Raw genomic sequence first — 23,037 nt, forward strand, 5'->3', positions numbered from 1 at the left:
AACTGCAATGAATGAATATCCCTCTACAAAATGATGATAATATCCCGCCAAACCCAAGAAACTTCTGATCTATGTAGTTGTAGTATGTCTACACAAATTCTGAACAACCTCAATATTTTTAGAATCAACCTTAATACCATCACCCGACACTACGTGACCCAAGAATGTAACTGAGTCCAACCAAAACTTGCACTTAGAAAACTAGCACCATCCTTAAATATTGCTCATTCTCTTCCCTACTGTGAGAGTATACCAAGATGTCATCAATGAACACTATCACAAAAGATTCCAAATAAGGCTTGAAAACTCGATTCATCGAATCCATAAGTTCCGCTGGAGCATTAGTCAAATCAAATGATATCATTAAGAACTCATAATGACCATAACAAGTCCTAAAATCCATCTTAGGAATATCTGAAGCCCTAATCTTCACCTGATGATAACCCAACCTCAAGTCAGTCTTAGAGAACATCCTAGCACTATGAAACTAATCAAACAAATCATCAATACGAGATTATGGATACTTGTTCTTTATAGTAACCTTATTTAATTGCCTATAATCAATACACATCCTCATAGTACCTTCCTTCCTCCTTATAAATAACATCAATGCATCCCACGGAGAAACACTCTGTCAAATGAATCCATTATCAAGCAAATCTTGCAACTGCTCCTTCAACTCCTTCAATTTAGCTGGAGCTATGCGATATGGTGGAATAAATATGGGTTGAGTGCCTGACACTAATTCAATACCAAAATCAATATCCCTATCCAATGGCATACCTGGTAGATCCGTAGAAAATACCTCCGGGAACACCCTCACAATTGGTACAAAATTCATGGAAGGATCATTTTCATTGGAATCTCAAATTAAGGCCAAATATTCTAAACCTCCTTTCTCAAACATATGCTGAGCCTTCAGGAATAAAATCAACCTACTTATATAATGAGCAAGAGACCCTCTCCACTCTAATCTAAGCAACCCTAGTCTTGTTAAAATCACAGTCTTAGCATGACAATCCAAGATAGTATGATACAGAGATAACCCATCCATACCAAGAATCACCTCAAAATCCACCATGTCCAATAACAAAAGATCAACCATCTTATCATAGCCATTAATAGTAACTGCACAAGACTGATAAACCCAATCCACCACAACAGAATCTCCAATAGGCGTAAACACATAAACATGAATATTCAAAGAATCAAGAGACATATTCAAATATGATGCAAAGTAAGATGTACAGTACCAAATCATCTTTATAACATATTGAGAAAATAAATGTAATGATTACATCAGACGCCACTACCTCGGGTCTACTAGGGAAAGCATAACAATGATTTTTTCTCTACCGATTTGTCTTCCTCCTTTAGGAAAACCTCTAACTGGCTAACCTTCACCTCTAGCTGGCTAACCTCCACCTCTAGCTGGCTGGCCTCCATCCCTAGCTAGCTGGGTAGGTAGTGTAGCAACTGGGGCTAGAATTGTAGCCTGAGTAATGTGCTGAGATATACCAATCTAAAGTCTAGGATAAACCCTCCCCATATGCCTCAACTCTCCACTCTCAAAGAAACCACTCTGTTGGCATGACTGCTGAGACTAAGTCTTCCCCTAACAACAAGAATAATAACCGTGTAAACCATAAGCTGGAGGTACGCTATAGGATGCCTTCCCTAAACGAGTAACTAAAGTACCATAAAAAGTTTGAAGTTTTGAGGGAACTAGCCTACAAGAATCGCCTTTACCTAAATTACTCTAGCCTCTAGATGAGGCACCACTGAAGTCCTCCTGAATGACGAGGCATTTTATCTTTCACAATCTCTCTTCCCTGACCACATATGCGTTCAATCCTTTGTGCTATCTCTACTTGCTGAAAAGTAGCCCCGGTCTTTATCTCTCTAGCCATACTGAGCTTAATTCCAAAATTATGCCCCTCAATGAACCTTCCTACCTTCTCAGTCTCAGTGGAAATTAAGAAAGCTGCATAACAAGACAACTCAGTAAATCACCTATCATACTCACTAAATAACATGCCCTCCTAGCACAAATGCTCAAACTCATCTCTCCTAGTAAGAGGAATGAGCTTCTCCAGGAAGAGCGTAAATAATTGAGTCCATGTGAGAGGAAAAGACCCCGCTGGCCCACATTTCTCTTAAGTCTGCCACCACCTTATGGCTGGCCCTCTCAACTGAAGCGTAGTGAAATCAACTTCATTGAACTCCAGAAGACCCAAATTGCGCAAAATATCATGAGTTACTAAATAGGGTACAATTGGGTCTCAAACATAAAAATTTCGTTAGAATCGAGCAACAATAGAATGAAAAAGAAGGGGACTGCATAAGTTGTAGATCAAGAACACCAGCTCACTATAAAGTCTTCAATCAACTACTAAACGTCCTCCTGAATACCACTAGGTCTAATACCAAGATCAGCATGAAAATGTGAAGAAGTGTAGTATAATGAAAAATAGAACATGTACACAATAAGTACCAAGTCTACTCTCAAATAAGTAGTGGCGAGATTTTGACAATAAATATGATACCCACTTTCACAACTTGAATGGTTTATAGTGGCATGAAATTGCAAAAAGTAACCACGAACAATAAATATAAAAATAAGGTGTACAGACCGGAGATAAGACAAATATTCATCTTAAACATGATAATCGAAACATAATTTAATTTCCATGTTCGCATATAGGTATGATATGGACCATGTAACATCTATATAAATGCTTCTAAATGAGTCTAGGATGACCGTCCATGCTCAAGACTTAATGATAACCAATATTCAGCACATCCCATGTGCTCCAACAAGATTTAGCACGTCTAACGTGCTCAAACACGATACATGGATCACTTGCACTCACTGGGCCCAATGTAGCATGGTATTCATCTGAATCTGGATGGACGGATCTATATCCAAGCACCGCATAAAATTCCATTGTGCCATAGCATATCAATATCACAATAATCGCACGACATAAAGCACCATGCCACAACAATATCAGTCCGCTCAGAATATCTAAATATATCATAATTATATCAATTCGTATCAAGATCTCCAAATCCAAGGATATATGCATATGCTCAAGAATTAACTAGTAATATGCACAAAGATATAATAAATAAAGATGCAGATATGTGTTCATGATATAAATTATGACTATAGCTAAATCAAGTATATCAACAAGCTCTAGAATAGCCCATCCTGACCAAATAAGATGTCATAAAACTAAAATATAATTTTTAGTATGAATACATAGGCTCCCGTAGTCATACAATCAACTAAAGAATAACCCAAGACGAACACACAGTCAAACAAAACATAAAGAAGTCTAAAACTAACCCAAGCATGGTATAGCTCAAGTGTACATATACACGCATGGCACCTAGCATATATGTCACCCCAAATCACGTAGCATGTAACAAACAAGTCCAATTTATAAAAACTTCTCTCTTAACAAGGTTAGACAAGAGACTTACCACCTTCCTGAACATCTTCAACCCTCAAATACCACATTTCCTTTAAAATTCTCCTTCAAATGTCCCAAATCTATCCAAACAATGCTTAACAGGGTCAAATAAAGTCATAAAAATAATTCCAAATAATAAAGCTTCAATTTTTTTATATTAAATCTCGAAAGCCAAAACATTCAACCCAAGCCTATATGGTCGAACCAGAGTATAAGGTCTAATTCTTATGACCCATAACCTCACGAGTTCAAAATATGACTAGTTTCCAAATTCGAGTTAAAATCGATGTTTAAAATTGTAAAGACCCGATTGGTCATTTTGAGATTTAGAATTCCGTTCGGTAATTTGCGATTTTGAGTAGCTTCATGTGATGCATTATGACTTACGTGTATGGTTGATTTTGATTTTTTAGAGGTTCGAAATTGATTTGAAAAAGTAATTTTCAATGGAAGCCTTAAGTTGGAAAAAGTTCATCAAAGTTTAACTTTTGAGTAAACGGCCTCGGAATCAGGATTTGATAGTTTCAATAGGTTTATATGGTGAATTTGGACTTGGGCGTGTGTTCGGATTTGAATTCAGAGGTTCCTAGAAAGTTTTGACTCTATTTGTCGAAAGCTGGCAAGTTGAAGAATTAGAGAGTTCTTAAGTTTGACCATAAGTTGACTTCGATGTTCTTAGACTCCTATTGTGGTTTTCAGATATTGGATCGGTTAAGTTAGTGGATTGGAACTTGTATGTGCATTTTGGTTGTAATCTAAGATGTCTAAGTATGATCCAGACGCGTTCGGCGAAGTTGAAATGTTTGAAAGTTAAAATAAGAATTTTGATCTCTGATTCTTGGTTTTGGTGTTATTTGTTGTGTTTCGAGCCCTCGGATAAGTTTGGATTAGGTATTAGGACTTGTTGATATGACTGGACAGGGTCCGGGGGGGCTCAGGTGGGGTTTGGGGTGATTTCGGACCATTTCCGACCATGTTTGTGTTGCTTAAGATTTGTTTTCCTGATTATCTGGTGCACCACACCTGCCAGGGTAGGTGCGCAGATGCGAAGATCGCACCTGCAATGATTGGGTCCGTATTTGTGAGGTTGGTTGGCCTAGAGGCTGGTCTCACCTACAATGAGTTTGCGCAGATGCGGTTGTCGCTTATGCGATGATGGTGCGAAGATGCAGATTTAACTTTTGCGAGGATGCATGCGTAAATGTGATGACTGGTCAGGTGGTGGAGCTCGCATATGCGAGCTAGGGGTTGCAGGAGCGGGGTTCGTATATGCGAGGTTTTTGGTCACAAATGCAAAGATGCCCGGCAGACTACATATGGTTTCACCATATTTTACACGAGGTAAAATAAAATACAACTTATGGTACTCTACAAGGTTAATTAGAGTTTAGAGTCGCCACCTAGTATTTAAGGTACACTAGGACACCTATACTACACTGTGTAACATACACTTTGATTATGGTTTGTGAAACTATTGAGATTCTAGGTAAGGGTTCCAATTATCCCGAGGGGAAGGGGTTAGGCATCCCTCAAGATCCAAAAAATGTGGTTCCTGATAGGATGAAATCAAATAAATGAGGGATCATTCAAAAGAACGATGGCTATTTACAGTAAAGCATGAAACCTGAAGTTAAATATGTAATTGAGTATGCACAAGAAAACAAACAAATATGTGAGAAAGGTGGAAGCTTTGAGGAAGGTGTGCATTTTAATTAATAAAGCACAAAAGGTTATATTTTTGTAACGACCCGATCGGTCATTTTGAGTATTTTTAGCCTCGTTTCCCCTATTTGATGTTCTACATATGTGCAATTGTGGTTACGTGACTTGCGGGAGTAGTTGCTTTGGTTTCGTACTGTCACACTCCTACCTCGAGGAGCGCGACCGGCGCTCAACTGAGATACCCCGGTTAAGCAAGCCTGCTAGATGCCTTCTATCCAACCTTGCCCATTAACAATATAAGAACCACTACAAGTGAGAGACATGAGAAGAGTCAAGTGTTCCACAATCTTTTCCATTACTAAAGGATATTCATTTATGATTTCTAAAATATTACAAGTTTATAGATATGATGAAAAGCATGTTTGCCCAAATACCAACACTTACTAGTCTAATTCCCAACATCATTCACCACCCGCAACCTGTCTACGGAGCCTCTAAGTACAAAAGAAAAGTAGTATGAAAGTGCCGGCGACAAGGCCCTGGCTATACCTCAAAACATAAAGTACAACGTCAAATGACATGAAGCCCGGAACATAGTACGGCTCACCATAATCAGCTGAATAGAGAGTAATTGCTAATGAGGATCAAAATTGCTCGCTGACGAACCACTTGCATCCATTGAAGATGCAGCGCCCCTGGCAAAAGGGACGTTAGTGCGTATGGAATAGTATTAGTATGTAAAACTAAATGTCCTCTTTCAAAATAGAATGTCAATATAAGAAAGGGAAAACCATAGAAACAACAAGTCACAATCAACAATATCCAAATGCCCAGTTAAAACATAACAATTTTTAAAATATGAAAATTATATATTTTTTTGGTTGGGAGATCATTAGCACCGATATGCCACCATGTTTTTAGCACGGAGTCCGATCACACCCGATCAGGTAGGCGATCTCTCCACGAACAATTTGGTTTGACATGTGATAAGAAAAAAAAGGTGTTACCAAGAGTAGTACCACCATGTGTGCAACACCACTCGACCGGCTAGGTCGTCTCCCCATATATGCCGTTTGAGTTGACATTAAATTTAGGGCTATCAACAATATCATCCCAATTAAGAGGAATAATCACAATCACATCAATATTTCAATCTCATCCCAAATATGGAGAATAATCACAATCCACTTCTACACCGGCACGTGTAGTTTCGGGTGTGGGCCTTACGACCCACTCTTCCTCGGTTTGCTAATGATACTCCCAGAAATATTTTTTTTTGCACATAAGGGAAACAAAAGTACAAACATATGTTATATTCACCTCATTATATTTCACACTATAAATATCTTCATTAGTATTTTCAACCATTCACAACATTGTTTTTTCCTTGGCTCCCTTGGCCATACTTATGATTCTTCATTCATGGCACGTTGGCCATATTTCATATTCCACATTTTCATTCTTTACTTTCATGGATCATCATCATAAATATCAACAAATAGAATATTTTGGAAATCACAACTTTAGGTTCATTACTAATGGAAACTTTAGACCCAATAGGTATCTTCCCAAAGAATGGGGCAAACTGACCAGCAATAGAAACACACGTTAAAATCGTAAACGAGCAATACACTATTTGTTTTTGAAATACTTTTTCCCAAAAGGGCAATGCACAATTTTTGCTTGTGAGTAGGTAAGAACTCGAGTCACACTGGAATTGCTTATAAAGGAGAGCACGGTAATTTACAATTTAAACACGAATTCAATTCAAGTGCTCTAGTTACAACAACCATGGCCAAATTTTATACCTCACTCTTACTTCTTCCACTTCCGAACTTAGTCATAGTTTATCAACAATAAGGATACTTGGAAATCGAGATTTGATATGTATATGAACAATAAGAATCTTGGCACATTGAGTTTTCTTCCACAACTTGGCATAATAACTTGCAATAAAACATGATTGAAATCATAATATTCCGACACATTGGTCACATTTGAATACATTCCCGAAGGAGAGCACAATACGATAGGAGCATTCGATACACATTTCTAGTACATATCTTTCAACACAAGCTTACTCGGAATAGTAAATTTTATGAGGAATAACTCGGAACATGGGAACTAGGAGCTTGGGCCAACCACACTTGAAACTTACGGGGACATTATAGAATCCGACTCTAAAAGAGGAATTTAGCCAACATACCTTGTTTGAGCTTTTCTTAAGTTACTAATACATCCCAACACTTCTAGAAATAACAAGCTATAGGAAGATAGCGAAATATCGGATAATAATTAGAAGGATTCTCATGGTGTAACTCTCTTAGTAATTTTGTCAAACACCTAGTATGCAAAATAGACTACAAAGCTTTACAATAGTAATCTCTTCCTCCCTTAACCAATTTCAACAAGAACTACCCAAAATGGTTCATTAACCCCACATACTATAACATATTGTCACATGCATGGCCTATTTCCAACTCACAATACATTAGAACTCATAACCTTTTGCATGAAAGCATAGGAGTAGGACTTACCCGGATAGATGATAATCTAGTGATTGACTTCCTTGATTCTTGAAGGTTGGTGCAAGATTGGATGATTAGAATGCTAGGTTTCCTCCTTCTCTCTCTAAAATTCTCTTACCTCTCTCTAAAATCATCAGACAATCGTTCCAAAATAAGCCCCAAAGGCTATTTATTGAAATGGGGTCGGGATATAAAATAGGGAAAATGGACCCTCCGAACGCAGGTCTGTGGTCGCAGAATGGACCGTATAACAAATATGTGGCCCGCAAAATTGGCCGCAAAAATGATGCCAAGAACTGGGCTGGTCTGGACCGGTTTGCGATAGGTCTACGGTCCGCAGACCACTTATGTGGCCGCAAAGTGGACCGCAGAATCACAAAATGAAATTCTTCACGCCAAATCTGCGATGGAAAATGTGGACCACGAAATGGATATGCGATCATAGAATGGAGCGCAAAATGACCTTCAAAATTCAACCATTTTTCTGCTCAACTCTACGATGGGTATGAGGCCCACAGAGTGGTTCTGCGGTCGCAAACCTGACCGCAGAATCGCCTTTTTCTGCCAAAAATTTCCATCAACTCCTCAGTATATTCTTCAACCCAAAAAGTCTGTACCACAGCAAGCAAGCTCGCTGCGATGATTAACTTCTACATCCGTACACATCACCCTACCTCGACACCACAAAATGTGAATCCCTTAGCAAAATTTTATGGGGCCTTACACGTGGAGGTTTTGGATTGAATTGGGACACTTAGTCCCTTGGTTGGATGCTTAAGTGGTAAGAGTTGATCGAAGTTTGATTTTTGTGTAGACGACTCCGGAATGGTGTTTTGATGGTTCCAATAGCTTTGTATGGTGATTTTGGACTTAGGCATATGTCTGGATTTGAATTTTGAGGCTCCTAGGTTGTTTTGGCTTAAATTGGTAAAAGTTGGAAGGTTGAATGTTTAGAAAGTTGATAGAGGTCCCGCAGCCTCGGGGTACATCACGTCATAAGTATAGGTTCTACTATCGGGAGTTGGTACCTCCCATCTCCTGCTTCTCTTTCTTGATTTAGCTAAAATTGTTGTCGTAGTAGTTCGTACTAGTTTAATCATTCTAGTAGCATGCCTGTAGTTACAACTTGCTTTCTTCAAGTTCGGTCCAATATTTGTTTTGTGTTAGCGTTTTCCCCTGGTCTACCGTAGGTATAGTGGTTGTGGTCGGTAATGGTAGCGTAAGGTCATGTCCTTGGTAAGGGAGGGTATAGGGAATTGGACGGGGCCTAAAGAGGTCAAGGCGAACAATGGATCATATAGGTTGAAAGTTGGATCGTGAAATATAGGGACGTTGACGGGCAAGTCTATAGGGTTGGCGAAGATTCTCAAAAAGATGAAGGTCAATAAAGCTTGTGTGCAGGAGATTAGGCAGGTAGGGTCGAGTTCTAGGGATGCAGACGTGTTTAAACTACGGTACTAGAGAGTCAAGAAGGGTAAGAACGGATTGGGTATTTTGGTGGATAGGGAACTCAGAGAGTCAGTGGTAGAAGTTAGGAGGATGAATGATATATTAATGGCTATTAAGCTAGTAGTTGGAGGGATCACCATGAATGTCATTAGCGCTTACGCACCGTAAGTGGGCTTGGATGAGGAGGTTAAGAGGCGCTTTTGGGAGGGTTAGATGAGGTGGTGTATGATATTTTGCCTACGAAGAAGTTGTTTATAGGAGGGGATTTCAATAGACATATTGGGTCGTCTACTGGTGGGTATGGCGAGGTGTATGGCGGCTTCGGCTTTGGGGATAGGAACGAAGGAGGTATTTCACTGGTTGATTCGCTAGAGCTTTTGAGTTGGTGATAACGAACTCTAGTTTTCCGAAGAGGAAGGAGCATTTGGTTACTTTTCGATGTACGGTGGCTAAGATCAAGATTAATTACATTCTTCTTCAGGGGGAGCTATAGGGGGTTATGCAAGGATTGCAAGGTTATCCCGAGAGAGACCCTCGTGTCACAACATAGGCTCTTGGTGATGGACGTCGGTATCATGATAAAAAGGAAGAGAAGGTTTGTTCAGGGTACACAGAGGATCCAGTGGGGAGCCTTGATGAAGGTTAAAGCTCAGGAGCTGGAGGGGAGGTTGCTGGCTTTAGGAGCCTGGAGTAGAAGAAGGGACGTAAGCGAGCTATGGTCGACGATGGTGGATTGTATAAGAGGGATGGCGAGAGAGGTGTTAGGGGTCTCGAAGGGTTACTCAGGTAGGCACCAAGGCGACTGGTGGTGGAATGACGTGGTCTAAAGTAAAGTGGAACAAAGAAAGTGTCGTACCTTAAGTTAGTAGAGAGCACGGACGAGGATGAGAGGAGAGCGAACAGAGGGAGATATAAAGAAGCTATGAAGGAGGCGAAGTTAGCGGTCACTTAGGCTAAGACTAATCCATTTGGTCATTTGTACGAGGATCTAGGGAACAGAGGAGGGGATAAGAAGTTAGTTCGGTTAGCCAAAGTGAAAAAGAGGAAGGCTCGTGACCTGGACCAAGTGAGGTGCATTAAAGATGAGGAAGGCAGAGTACTAATGGAAGATGCCCAGATTAAACAGAGATGGCAGACATACTTTTATAAACTTCTTAATGAACAATGGACACAAAGACATTGTGCTAGGGGAATTGGGGTACTCCGAGAGTCACTGAGACTTTAGGTAATATAGGCGTATTAAGGTTGAGGAGGTCGTGGGTGCTATGTGCAGGATGAGTAGGGGAAGAGCTACCATGCCAGACGATATTCCGATAGAATTGTGGAGGTGTGTGGGTAGAGCAGGCTTGGAATGGCTGACTGTGTTGTTTAATGTTATTTTCAGGACGAAGAGGATGCTAGATGAATGGAGGTGGAGCGCGATGATACCACTGTTCAAGAAAAAAAGGTGATATCCAGACCTGTAACAACTATAGGGGTATCAAGTTACTAAGTTAAACTATAAAGGTTTGGGAGAGGGTCGTGGAAGGAAGGGTGAGGAGGGCGGTGTCCATATCAGACAATCAATTCGGGTTCATGCCGGGTCGTTCAACTACGGAAGCTATCCAACTTATCAGGAGGTTGGTGGAACATTACAGGGATAGGAAGAGGATTTTCACATGGTGTTTATTGACCTTGAGAAAGCGTATGACAAGCTTCCTAGGGAGGTGCTTTGGAGATGCCTGGAGGTGAAAGGTGTGTTGGTAGCTTTCATTAGGGTAATAAAGGACATGTATGATGGAGCTAAGACTCAGGTTAGGATGGTAGGTGGTGACTCAGAGCATTTTTCGGTTATGATGGGTTTGCACCAAGAATCTGCGCTCAGCCCGTTTTTATTTGCCCTGGCGATGGATGCACTCATATACCATATTCAAGGGAAGGTTCCATAGTGTATGTTGTTCACTGATGATATAGTTCTGATTGATAAGACACGAGGCGGTGTTAACCAGAGGCTGGAGGTTTAGAGACAGGCCCTTGAGTCTAAAGGTTTCAAGTTGAGTAGGACTAAGACAGAATATCTGGAGTGCAGTTTCAGCGACGGGATGGGGAAGCAATTTGGACGTGAGGTTTGACTCACAAGTCATCTCCAAGATAGGAAGTTTCAAGTTCCTTGGGTCAATTATACAGGGGGGTAGGGAAATAGACAAGGATGTCATGCATCGTATAGGGGTAGGGTGGATGAAATGGAGGTTAGCGACTGGAGTGCTATGTGACAAGAATGTGCCGGCGAAACTTAAGGGCAAGTTCTATAGAGCGATGGTTAGACTAGCGATGTTATATGGGGCTGAGTGTTGGCCAGTCAAGAATACCCATATCAAGAATATGAAAGTAGCAGAGATCAGGAAACTAAGATGGATGTGTAGGCACACTAGGCTGGATAAGATTAGAAATGAAGATATTCAGAAGAAGGTGGGCGCGGCTCCCATAGACGACAAGATGCGGGAAGTGAGGCTTAGATGGTTCAGGCACATGCCGAGGAGAAGTCAAGATGCCCCAGTTAGGAGGTGTGAGCTGTTGGCTTTGATGGGTATTAGAAGAGGTAGAGGGCGGGCTAAGAAGTATTGGGGTGAGGTGACCAGGCAGGACATGGCGCGACTTCAGATTTTCGAGAACATGGCTCTTGATAGGAAGATGTGGAGGTCGAGCATTAGAGTTGAATGTTAGGAGGGGGTCGAGCATTTTTCTTCCTTCATACCAGGGGTGGGGCTAGTCTGTTAGGGTATTGTCTTGGATTATTAGTGGTGTATGTTGTGTCCACACTATTTTACCTTTTTTTTCATAGTACTGTGGCATTATTACTACTTGTTGTTATTGTCTTTTTGTCTATTTTCTGTTTCCTACAATATTTATATTATTTTTCTGATTTTTGTTGCTGTCACATATTCTATTATCTATTTTCATCTTCTTGACCTGAGGGTGTCTCGGAAACAGCCTTTCTAACCCTCCGGGGTAGGGGTAAGGTTTGCATATATTCTACCCTCCCCAGACCCCACTTGTGAGATTTTACTGGGGTGTTGTTGTTGTTGTTGGCAGTATCTAGTATCGCGTGGGAAGGGTGGACATTTTAGAGAGCGCACTTTATTTTGACTTGCGGATGCTTGACTGGTATTATGGTAATCTCCTGGTTGATCTACTACTGATGTTCAGATTTTGCTATGTGGCATGGAAGAATTATGGAAGCATTTCCCCTGAGATGATTGTGTATGAGAGATGTGTCAGTCATTTGAATGGTGGAGTTAGGATCGGACATGGAAATTCTTGTATTCTAGGGGTTTGATGACCATGCGAGTTCTTAGAGGCGGATTATTCCATGGTTGCAGATGGTGAAGATAGGTTAAGAGATTGACGGTTGAGTGAATGTGTTATGGATGGGTTATTGTGGACTTTTCGGAGGTTATCTACCTATTTTGGGAGGATCAAAATTGATTTGGAGGCCACTGGTAGGCCTTATGAGGATGTGCATTCTATATCGGGTTGGATTGTTTTACTCAGTACAGCTATTGTTGAGGGGTGTGCCATCGGTTAGATTTTATCTTATTCTTGTTCTGATATGTTCCATGAGTTACTCTTATATGCTACGATGGGTTATGAGATTGTTGACTATTTATGCACATGATGCGGTTTTGTTTGGACCTTATGGCGGAATTCGAACAAGATGGTTCTTGGGGTGTTGAATTGGATTGCACCTTGGTTATGGTATTCCTGTCTGTGGTATATTGTGCTATTCATTTCTCCATGGTTACGGTCATGCACTTTGCGTGTTTATTATCGATATGAATTTGGTTATTGATTTTGAGCATCATGGCTCAAGGTATTCCATGTGGGCCGGTGCTTGGATTGGGTCACGCATTGCAGCAGAGTTAACGGATATGATCCTTTTGCTTATTTCGTGTATTTTGTTTCTCCTTTGTATGATGGGCTCATAGCATTGCGCTTTGTGGTAGTATCTGTTGAGCTTGCGGGATAGTTCTCTCATTTTATTCTCTTTCCATCATTGGGTACATTCGATGTGTTGTTTGTTTGGTGCACGGATTGCATGGTATATGGAACTAGGTGGTATTGGTGTGGTATGTCAGTCGAGTAGTTTGTACTGGATGAGATGAGGTTATTGGACCTGGAATGAGTGTTATCGGATTTGATTAAGGTATGTTTGGAGGAATAACGTCACTAGTCGGCTTAGACTTTGGCTATGGTTCTCATTGGGTGAGAGAGCTCCACGACTTGTTGATCTGATGAGTGGTTATGAGTTTTTGCGTGTTTCTTTTATCATTGGCAGTGTACGAAGGTTTAGAACAAGGTTTTATTCGATATGAGGTTTGTTACCGGTACCGGGTTTGTTATTGAGCAGTTATTGCTATGAGTATCTGAGTTATGTGGTACATCATGTGATTATATCATGGGTTATGGTAATGGATTGATACAACTTGTTCATACTTATACAATGTATAGATGCGAGAATCGGGTCTTATAATGAATTCCGGATGTTGGAGATTTGATTCTAAGGTTTATGGACTAAGGTTGTAGTAAGGATCTTCAGTTAGATGGTGTTGTCAGGTTTATATGGATTGGGATGATGTGGGATCACCCATGGGAATGTGTATGGTGAGTTGATTCAGTGATTTGATGGCTTTGTTATGACTCTTGGCACGTTTGAGGACGAGCGTATGTTTAAGTGGGGGAGAATGTAATGACCCGACCGGTCGTTTTGAAAATTTGCATTCAATTTGATGGTTTGAAGTATTGAGTAACTTCATATGAAGTATTTTGACTTGTGTGCATCGTCGGTTTAGGTTCTTGAGTAGTTTGGGATCGATTTAGTTGAATGATTCTCAAATTGAAAGCTTTATATTGGAAGGGTTGATCGAGTTTGACTTTTGTATATTTGACCTCAAATCAGAGTTTTTATGGTTCTGTTAGTTCTGGGTAGTGATTATGGACTTGGGCATATGCCCGAATTTGTATTTGGATATTTCTAAAATGTTTTAGCACTATTTGGCGAAAGTTTGCAATTTGAAAAATTGGAAAGTTCATAGGTTTGATCGGGAGTTGATTTCGATGTTATCAAATTTGGATTTTTTGTTCCGGGAGTTAAAATAGGTTCGTTATGTGATTTGGAACTTGTATACAAAATTTGAGTTCATTCCAGATTGGTTAGGCTTGAATCGGACGCTTGGTTTGAAGTTTATGAACTTAAGAGATTGATTATGATAGACGATTCATGGTTTTCACATTATTATGTGTGATTTGACCTCGATTAGGTTCATGTTGTATTTTGGGACTTGTTGGTATGTTAGGACGGGGTCCCCATGGGTCCGGGTGTGTTTCAAATTGATTTTGGACCATTGCGGATCATGTTGACATTGCTGAGATTTTTGAGTCCTTGTGTGATCGAACCTGCGGATCTATGGGCGCAGGTGCGGAGCCGCAGAAGCGGCACAGGAGGCACAAAAGCTGAAGTAGTGGCCTGGGAGCAGAGTCCGCAAATGCGGAGGTTGACCGCAGAAGCGGAAGTGAAGATGCGCTGGGGGATCTGCATGTGCGATGTTAGCGGAGGTTGGACGTGTGCGTAGATGCAATGGTTATTCTGTGTCTGCGAGTACATAGATGCGAGGTGTTGTACGCAGATGAGATTGTTCTGGGTTTCAGTGGTTCTCGTAGATGCGATATTTTATCGCAGATGCGACAAAGTGGCTGCAAAAGCCGATTCACTAGCAGATCTTATTTATTTTGAAGGTTTGTTTATTTTATCACATTTGGAGCTCAATTTTGGGCGATTTTAGAGGAAAATTTCACCACATGAATTGGGGTAAGTATTGTTTACTCGGTTTTGATTATATTACATGATTCTATCTTCGATTTTGGCATTTGATTAATGATTCTAAAAGAGAAATTGAGGGTTTTTGTCTAAACTTTCCTAAAGTGAATTGGATTTTGAACATCGATTCGGAGTCAGATTTGAGTGAAATTAGTATAGTTGGACTCGTATTCAAATGAGTTGTCGGAATGTATGAGTTTTGTTGGGTTCCGATGTGCGGTCTTGGGTTAACATTTTGGTTTACTTTGAGTATTTGATTAAAGATTCTACCTTTATCGCTTGGGTTGGTTTTCTATGGCATTATTTGATGTTTTTGAGTTGCTTTTTGCCAGTTTCAAGCCGTTCAGAGGTTGATTCGTGCGGGATGGAATTTATAGAGTATTGTTTGGCTTGCTCGATATTTGATTTATCTTGTTCGAGGTAAGTAACATATCTAAACTTGGAATTGAGGGTATTTATCCCTGAAAACTATGATATTTGGGATGTGTTGGGGGTGACGCACGCGCTAGGTGATGGGAATGTGTGTATGCATCGAGGTACTCATGATTTGGATAGTTATGAGGCTATTATGGCCTTGTTTTGCAATCATGCTTCTTTGATATCATGATTTCTCCATTTATATGATTACGTGAGATATTATTCATGCTAGAAATCATGTCTATATTATCTTCTTAATTGTTTAAGACATGATATGGCTATCCTTTTCCATGTTGAGCTATTTTCCTTAGTTGTAATCATATTGTTCAGTCATGATGGTGATATCTACATGTTATATCTCTGTCTCTACGTACTTTTGATATGTTGCCTCACATGTTATTGTTGTCCTTGTACGTGACACGCATTTGAGCTGTATTTGTGGCACATTGTGATATTCCATGTTATATAATTGAATTATGTTTCTATGAGATATTGGCACATGGAGACTTGAGCGGATTGAAGATTGATGTGGGCCATAGAGCACTGTTGTGAGTGATATTTGGATCGGGTTGCATGTCGAAACTATTATATTGATATTGAGTGACGCGTACGCCGGGCTCCACATTGGGCTAAGAGGTACTGATTTTGAGGCTACGCGTGCACCAGGCCCCACTATTGGGCTATGTGATTTGACTAGCGCTTGGGCAGAATCCAGCCCTCTGGAGTCTAACATACCAGCAGTGGGCGCGGGAACTGTGATATATATACACGTGCTTTGGTGAGGGGCTTTTGAACCAGTCACTTGTACAGTATTGAGTGATTGTATGGGTGATGTAGTGGGGGCATTCGAACCAGGCACCTTGAGTGTGCTGAGAGTGAGTGTATTTGATGATAGCACTGTGAAATTATTTACTTGACATGTATATTTGACATGTAGGCATAGAGAAGCATTTTCCTCATGCTAAACGGTAATGTGACATTTGATGACTCGACATGTATATTTGACATGTAGGCATAGAGATGTATCTTCCTCATACTAAACGGTAATGTGACATTTGATGACTCGACATGTATATTTAACATGTAGGCATAGAGATGTATCTTCCTCATGCTAAATGGTAATGTTACAGTTGATGACTCGACATGTATATTGACATGTAGGCTTAGAGATGTATTTCCTCATACTAACTGGTAAACGAAAAGTCTTATCTGATGTGAATTGGAAAACAAGTTCTTTTTTTGAAATAATCATGTTTAATTGATTTCAACGGTAAGATTTAGACTTTGACTGTTATATGATGGTAGGTTATAATCTCATGTTTTAGTCGATTATTATATTCTAATTTACTGCACTTTAGTTGAGTTTGAGTTTTAATCGCTAATGTTTTGCACTAATTGTGTGTTTTATGCCTTGTAGGAGTGATTCCGAGCAATGTAGATGTTATGGAATAAATTCAAGTGATTTGGAGCTTTGAAGGCTGAGTAAAAGCCCAAGTAATTAAAGTCGGGATCGTGTTCGTGGATCAACGGATGATAGTTAAGAACGAACGAAGAATCGAGCAGGCATATTGCACAGTGTCTAGTAAAATGCACATAACCTTTTGCTCGAAACTCCTTTTGGTTTCCACAATATATTGTTGGAAAGCTAATTCATATGGCTACAATTTTAATGTTTTACATATTTTATAATTCCCAACATAACAAGGTGAAGAGTGCATGGCAAGTGCGCCTCCTCGCACTGACCGCGCATATGGGGCAGAACAGTGTGAAAAGTGCGCGGGCACACTTCCAGGTGCGCGGCCGCACACGTCCAACTCCAAAAAAGTGTCCTTGTTCGCGTAGGAGAAGGTGTAATTGTTTGGGCCAGACCCTACTTGGTATATATACATAGAAAAATGGTATTTTGAGGACTTTTGACACATCTAAGACCTAATGAGGCTAGAGAGAAGTGGGAGAAGCAAGAGCACAAGGATTTCACCATTCATCCTCACTCAAGACAAGGGTTTGGATGTTTTATGTTTTCTTTTGACTTAAACTTAGTTGTAATGAATTTCTCCATATCCATGGAGTAATATTTCCTTACGGATTGATGGATTTGGTGTTTTGAGAATTGTTTGTGGATATTAACTCTAGTTTTATGTATTGAATCATTTTGGGTGTTTTTATTGTTGCATATATATTCACTTATTTATGTAATCGAAAAAGGCATAATTTGTGATGTTTTGCATTATCTTATTGGTTGAATTCATTGATTCTTGTTAGTAATCGAAAGAGGCTAGTTGAATTAATGTTTAGACCTAGTTAGGAGGATAATCGTAAGAGGTTCTCCTAAGGATAGATCCACTACGAATTCTTGCATATCTTCACCGATCTTAACTTAGTTCATATCGTAAGGTTGAGACTTAATCGAGAGAGGAGTTTCTACTGAATGTTTGAACATAATAGAGTGAATTCGAGAGACTCACTTCAACCATAGAAGTGAAGTAACTAGAGTTAATTCCCAAACAAGTATCTTACACTTATCCAATCAACCCCTATTTTCTCCCTTGATATCTTCTTGCTTACTCTTGATGCAATTTTCATTAGCCAATAGATTAGACTTTTAGTAAATTTTAGTCTTAATTCACACAACTCTAAATTGTTGATCATCTTGGATAGCAATTAAAACTAGAAGCTACGAAAACACTGTTTAACTCCAATCCCTATGGATACGATATTTTCTATAATATATTCGACTAGCGAGCATAATTTTGTGTTATGTTTTTAGCTCGTCAAATTTTGGCGTCATTGCCGGGGTATGGCAATCAACAGTGTTTGAAATAGTTTTTGGTGCTAATTCAGGAATTAGGTTTTAGTTTTTTTATTTTACGTTTTCCTAATCTATTTTATTTTCTTTGTTAGTTAACTTCTTTTCAAGATTTGTTTTGTAGTTCCTAATAAGTTGGAGAAGATATTGTAGATATTGAACTCTAAATGCTGTGAAGATGGAGTGCAACCAGCCTAAGAAAATGGTTGAAGAGTTAGCATCTAAATATTATCAGCTGTCTGCTATGTGTTTTAAATGCGGTGGAAATCATCTATGGGTTGACTGTCAAGCAGGTATGTATTCCTCATATGGTTCGTATTTTGAACAGTTTCACTCTGTTTCTAGTCCGTACAGGTATGAGGATTCATATGGGCACAATCTTGACTCTGGTTGGAATGAATACCCTTATTATAACTGGAATGGAAGCGAAGTGAGACAACCACCTCAAGGGGAGAATGGTAGTTTGGAAGAGCTTGTGTATAAGTTCATAAATAAGCTGGTAGAGAGATTTACACAACATGATGAAGCCATTAACAACCTAACAGCGCAAGTGAGTCAAATAATAAGTACACTTTCAGAAGCTCATTGCATTGTAATGGGGAATATATGGAGGAGATACCTTGCGAGAATAAGCCTACTCAAGAGGATGAGTGTCTACAGAGGGAGATTTCCACGGTACAAGAAGACTCTGATTCAACTGAGATGATCGAGAATAAGGTTGTGGTTGAGTGTGAAGCAACGGAAGAAGAGTTCAAACCTCCATCCACCTTTCCACATTTGCAACCTTTAATAGAAGAGAATGAGAAACGAATGGTCTTGGACATACCAGAGAAATATTCACTTGACCTTTCTTCTTTGTTTTCTTATTCTAACCTTGATCATGTAGATTTTATTTTTAGGGATTTACAGAAATATGTATGGATTAATCCTGTGAAAGAATGCAGAAATAAGTTAAGGATCATCATGAACGAGCAATTCACCGCTCAATTTGAGGACAAGAAAGAAAGAAAAGAGAGGGTCTTCGGGTATCCTTAGAAGAATTGGGCTTAGTGAGCTCCATAAAGAATCCCAAGGAGCGAAAATGAGGAATGAATTCAGAATTAGGGGTGGAGTTCATAAGTTCTCGGAAAAGAAGAAAATTCAAGGAAGTTTCCTTTACCTTATGCTTTGTAAAAGTTGAAGTGTGGGGTGGTTGGTTTGGCTTTTGAGTAGAACTAATGAAATAAGGAGAAAGGTGAATTTTTTTGAAAAAGTAAGAGCCACTTGAATTGAACAAGAAAAGAAAAAAAATAGTTGTATTATTGTGAACGAGATTCATTGATAAGTGGTAACTCTTGATGTAATGGTGCTTAAATAATTTGGGGAGTTAATGCATGTTGATGTCAAGGTGGAGTATGGTTTGACATAAGTGTGGGGTTTTGAATGTCAAAGTGTATGCATTAAAGTGCTTAGGGAGGTGTAGTCACTCTTATATCTAAATGTATCTTACCCGTCCTGCAGCCTACATTACAACCAGTTAAAAGTCCTACTTGATCCTTGACTGAATGAGCTCAATTAGTAGAGTAGTACACTACATGCAAGCTTATGGTTCATCTTTTGTGGCATATGAATGTTATTTCTGAGAGTGAGTGAATTATTTCTATCTTGAGTCCTGATTTGTAACGACCCAACTGGTCCTTTTGAGCATTTGCACTTCGCTCGGTAGTTTATGGGCATGAGTAGCTCCGTATGATGTATTATGACTTATGTGAATCGTCGGTTTTGGTTTACAGGTTATTCGGGACTGATTTGGAGGAATGATTCTCAACTAGGGAGCTTTAAATTTGAAAGAGTTTATCAAGTTTAACATTTTAGCATTTGATCTCGGATTGGAATTTTGATGGTTCCGTTAGCTCCTTTGGATAATTTTGGACATAGGAGTGCGTCCGGATTGTGATTTGGAGGTCCGTGGTTGAATTTGGCTTGAAATGGCGAAAGTTGAAATTTTGGAAAGCTTTGCCGAGAGTTGACTTTTTGATATCGGGGTCGGATTCTAATTCCGGATGTTGGAGCAGGTCCGTAATGTCAAAAGTGACTTGTGTGCAAAATTTGAGGTCAATCGAACGTGATTTGATAGGTTTCGACATCGGTTGTTGAAATTTAAAGTTTCAAAATTCATAGATTTTGATTTGAGGTGCGATTCATCATTTTGATGTCGTTATGTGTGATTTGAGGCATCGAGTAGATTCATATTATGTTATGGGACTTGTTGGTATGTTAGGACGGGGTCCCGAGGGGCTCGGGCATGTTTCAGATTGATTTCGGATCATTTTTCCTTCATGTTTTCACTGTTGTGTTCTGCTGGTTTCTAGTGTCTCAGTCATTCATCGCGTTCGCATGGCAATTGTCGCAAATGTGTAGGGTATTCCGATGGCAGTAGCAAATTATTCTTCGCCATCGCGAAGTATGTCCCGCGTTCGCGTAGAATTGGGGCAAGTCTTCTTTGCGTTTGCGTATAGAGTATCGCGTTCGCGTAGTGATGAGGTTGGCAGCTGGGAGTTGGAGCATTCTTCTATGCGATGGCGGAAGGTGAGTCGCGTTCGCGAAGCCTTGGCAGCAGTGGTCATCGCGTTCGCGTGGGGCGTATCGCGAATGCGTAAAGTCTTTTGTGGCTGTGTGAGTTTTATTCATCGCGAACGTGATGAATTTCCCTCGTTCGCGAAAGAGGGGGCCTAGGCAGATTATAAAGTACTCTATTTCGAGGGTTTCGGCCTTTTTTACATTTTGGGAGCTATGGAGCTCGGATTGAGGCAATTTTTGAAGCAATTTTTACCATATGAATTTGTGTAACTGTTCTCTACTCGGGTTTGGTAATATTTCATGAATCTATCTTCGTTTTTGGTAATTGGATTGTGAATTTTAAAGAGGAAATTGGGGTTTTGGCCTAAAGTTTCATAAGGTGAATTTTTGAATTTTGAACATCGATTCGAAATTGATTTGAGTGAAACTGGTATGGTTGGACTCGTAATTGAATGGGTTATCAAATTTTATGAGTTTTGTCGGGTTCCGAGGTGCGGGCCCGAGTTGGACGTTTTGGCCGATTTTGGGCTGTTGATTAAAGATTCGACCTCTTTCATTTGAAATTATTTTCTTGGGCTTTATTTGATGTATTTGAGTTGCTTTTGGATAGTTTTGAGCCGTTCGAGGTCACTATGCGCGTGATGGCATCTTTGGAGCATCGCTCGGCTTGCTCGACATTGGTATTGGCTTGTTCGAGGTAAGTAACTCTTTTAAACTTAGTGTTGAGGCTATAAAATCCTGAAATACGTGTTATGTGATTGGTATTGAGGTGACGCACATGCTAGGTGACGGGTGTATGGGCGTGCACCAAGTGAATTGGGACTCTGTTGTTTTCATGGCACTGTATAGTAGTCTTATTTTGTTAATATCCGTGTTTTCACCATGCGATTAAGTAAATGAGCTGTCAATCATGCTAGATATCATGTTTAGGCTTTATGCCGATACTGTTGGGACCCATAGTGGTCGTTTCTTGCTGTCATTTCACTGATTTCATTGATATTTTGTACTCAGTCATATTCATGCATTCATATCATATCTCAGTTCCAGTTGTTATTTATTGATACACCATATCAGTGTTGTCGGGCTAGTTTCATGATATTGTGAGCCCGTGAGTGGGACTGGAGAGATTGATGACTGAATGAGGCCGAGGGCCTGTTTGTGAGGATATTGATACTATAGCACGTGAGTTGACCGTGCAGCACGTGAGTTGTTCGTGTTGATCCAGATATTGATATTATAGCATGTGCGTTGTCCCTGGACATGGATCTTGTCCGAAGCATTTATATACCTGGAGATGGATCTTCTCCATGGGGCCGGATTGGCATTCCTCGGTACTGAGTGACTGATGGCCAGTGATGTATATATTCCAAGATGGATCTTCCCTGGGTCGTATGGGCCATATACAGTACCGAGTGGTTGAGCATGATGAGTGAAAAGTGTGAGACAATGAGATTGAGTACTCTGAGAGTGTGAGTACATGATTCATCTCTGAGATACATGGCATTGGCATGCACACATTACATACAGGCATAGAGATGCATTTTTCCTCATGTTGTACGGTATCACGTCATTCATGACTTTTTACACACATTGATATGTGGGCATAGAGCGGTATTTCACACTTGCTATCAGGAAAGAAAATAAAACATCATATTTATTGTGGAAAGGAAATTTGGAAAAATTACACTGTTCAAACTTACTCGTATTTTTGGCATTTTCGGTAAAAGATTTGGGTTTTCACTAAGATACTTGAAAAGCATGACCATTTTCTGGAACTGTGAACGAGCTGAGCATTTTACTTCTGAGATACATTTTTTACTACTTGTATTATGCTGTTATGAACTGTTGTGGGATATTGGTATTGGACCCGACCTTGTGTTAGCTCGTCGCTACTTTCAACCTAAGGTTAGGTTTGTTACTTACTGAGTACATGGGGTCGGTTGTACTCATACTACACTTCTGCACCTTGCGTGCAGATGTTGGTTGTTGATGTTGTTGTGTTCGATGGGAGCTGGATTGAAGATGTACCTACGTCTCGGTTATAGCTGCCCCTTGTTCGTGGTAGCTTTAGATCTATAAAACTCTATTTATGTACTTTTCAAACAGACGATGTATTTATTTCATTTCAGCTTTGTAAACTCTATTCTTAGAAGCTCATGATTTGTACTACCAGTCCTGGAAAATGTATAAAATTCAGTAAATTACTATCGTTTATTTGTCTTGTTAATATCATTAGAATTGGATAGTTACTAGTTGGCTTACCTAGCGGGTTGGGTTATGTGC

The 23,037-nt window shown here is 39.9% G+C and overlaps 1 protein-coding gene across 1 annotated transcript; it reads left to right on the forward strand.

Annotated features, from left to right (window-relative positions):
- Positions 1-10,776: 10,776 nt before the first annotated feature.
- Positions 10,777-11,821, forward strand: LOC117278105 (uncharacterized). The gene is made up of 2 exons (XM_070183416.1): positions 10,777-10,957; positions 11,187-11,821. Exons 1-2 carry the CDS (start codon positions 10,777-10,779, stop codon positions 11,819-11,821), a joined length of 816 nt encoding a protein of 271 aa, XP_070039517.1.
- Positions 11,822-23,037: the final 11,216 nt, after the last annotated feature.

This window comes from Nicotiana tomentosiformis, chromosome 8 (assembly GCF_000390325.3).
Source record: "Nicotiana tomentosiformis chromosome 8, ASM39032v3, whole genome shotgun sequence".
Lineage (NCBI taxonomy): Eukaryota > Viridiplantae > Streptophyta > Magnoliopsida > Solanales > Solanaceae > Nicotiana > Nicotiana tomentosiformis.

Bases quoted from the DNA above. Each gene is read 5' to 3' on its own strand.
- LOC117278105 (XM_070183416.1), top strand. From the start codon at position 10,777: ATGGTGTTTATTGACCTTGAGAAAGCGTATGACAAGCTTCCTAGGGAG. The intron at 10,958-11,186 runs GTTTGCACCAAG...TCTGGAGTGCAG, and splicing joins GCATTTTTCGGTTATGATGG to TTTCAGCGACGGGATGGGGA.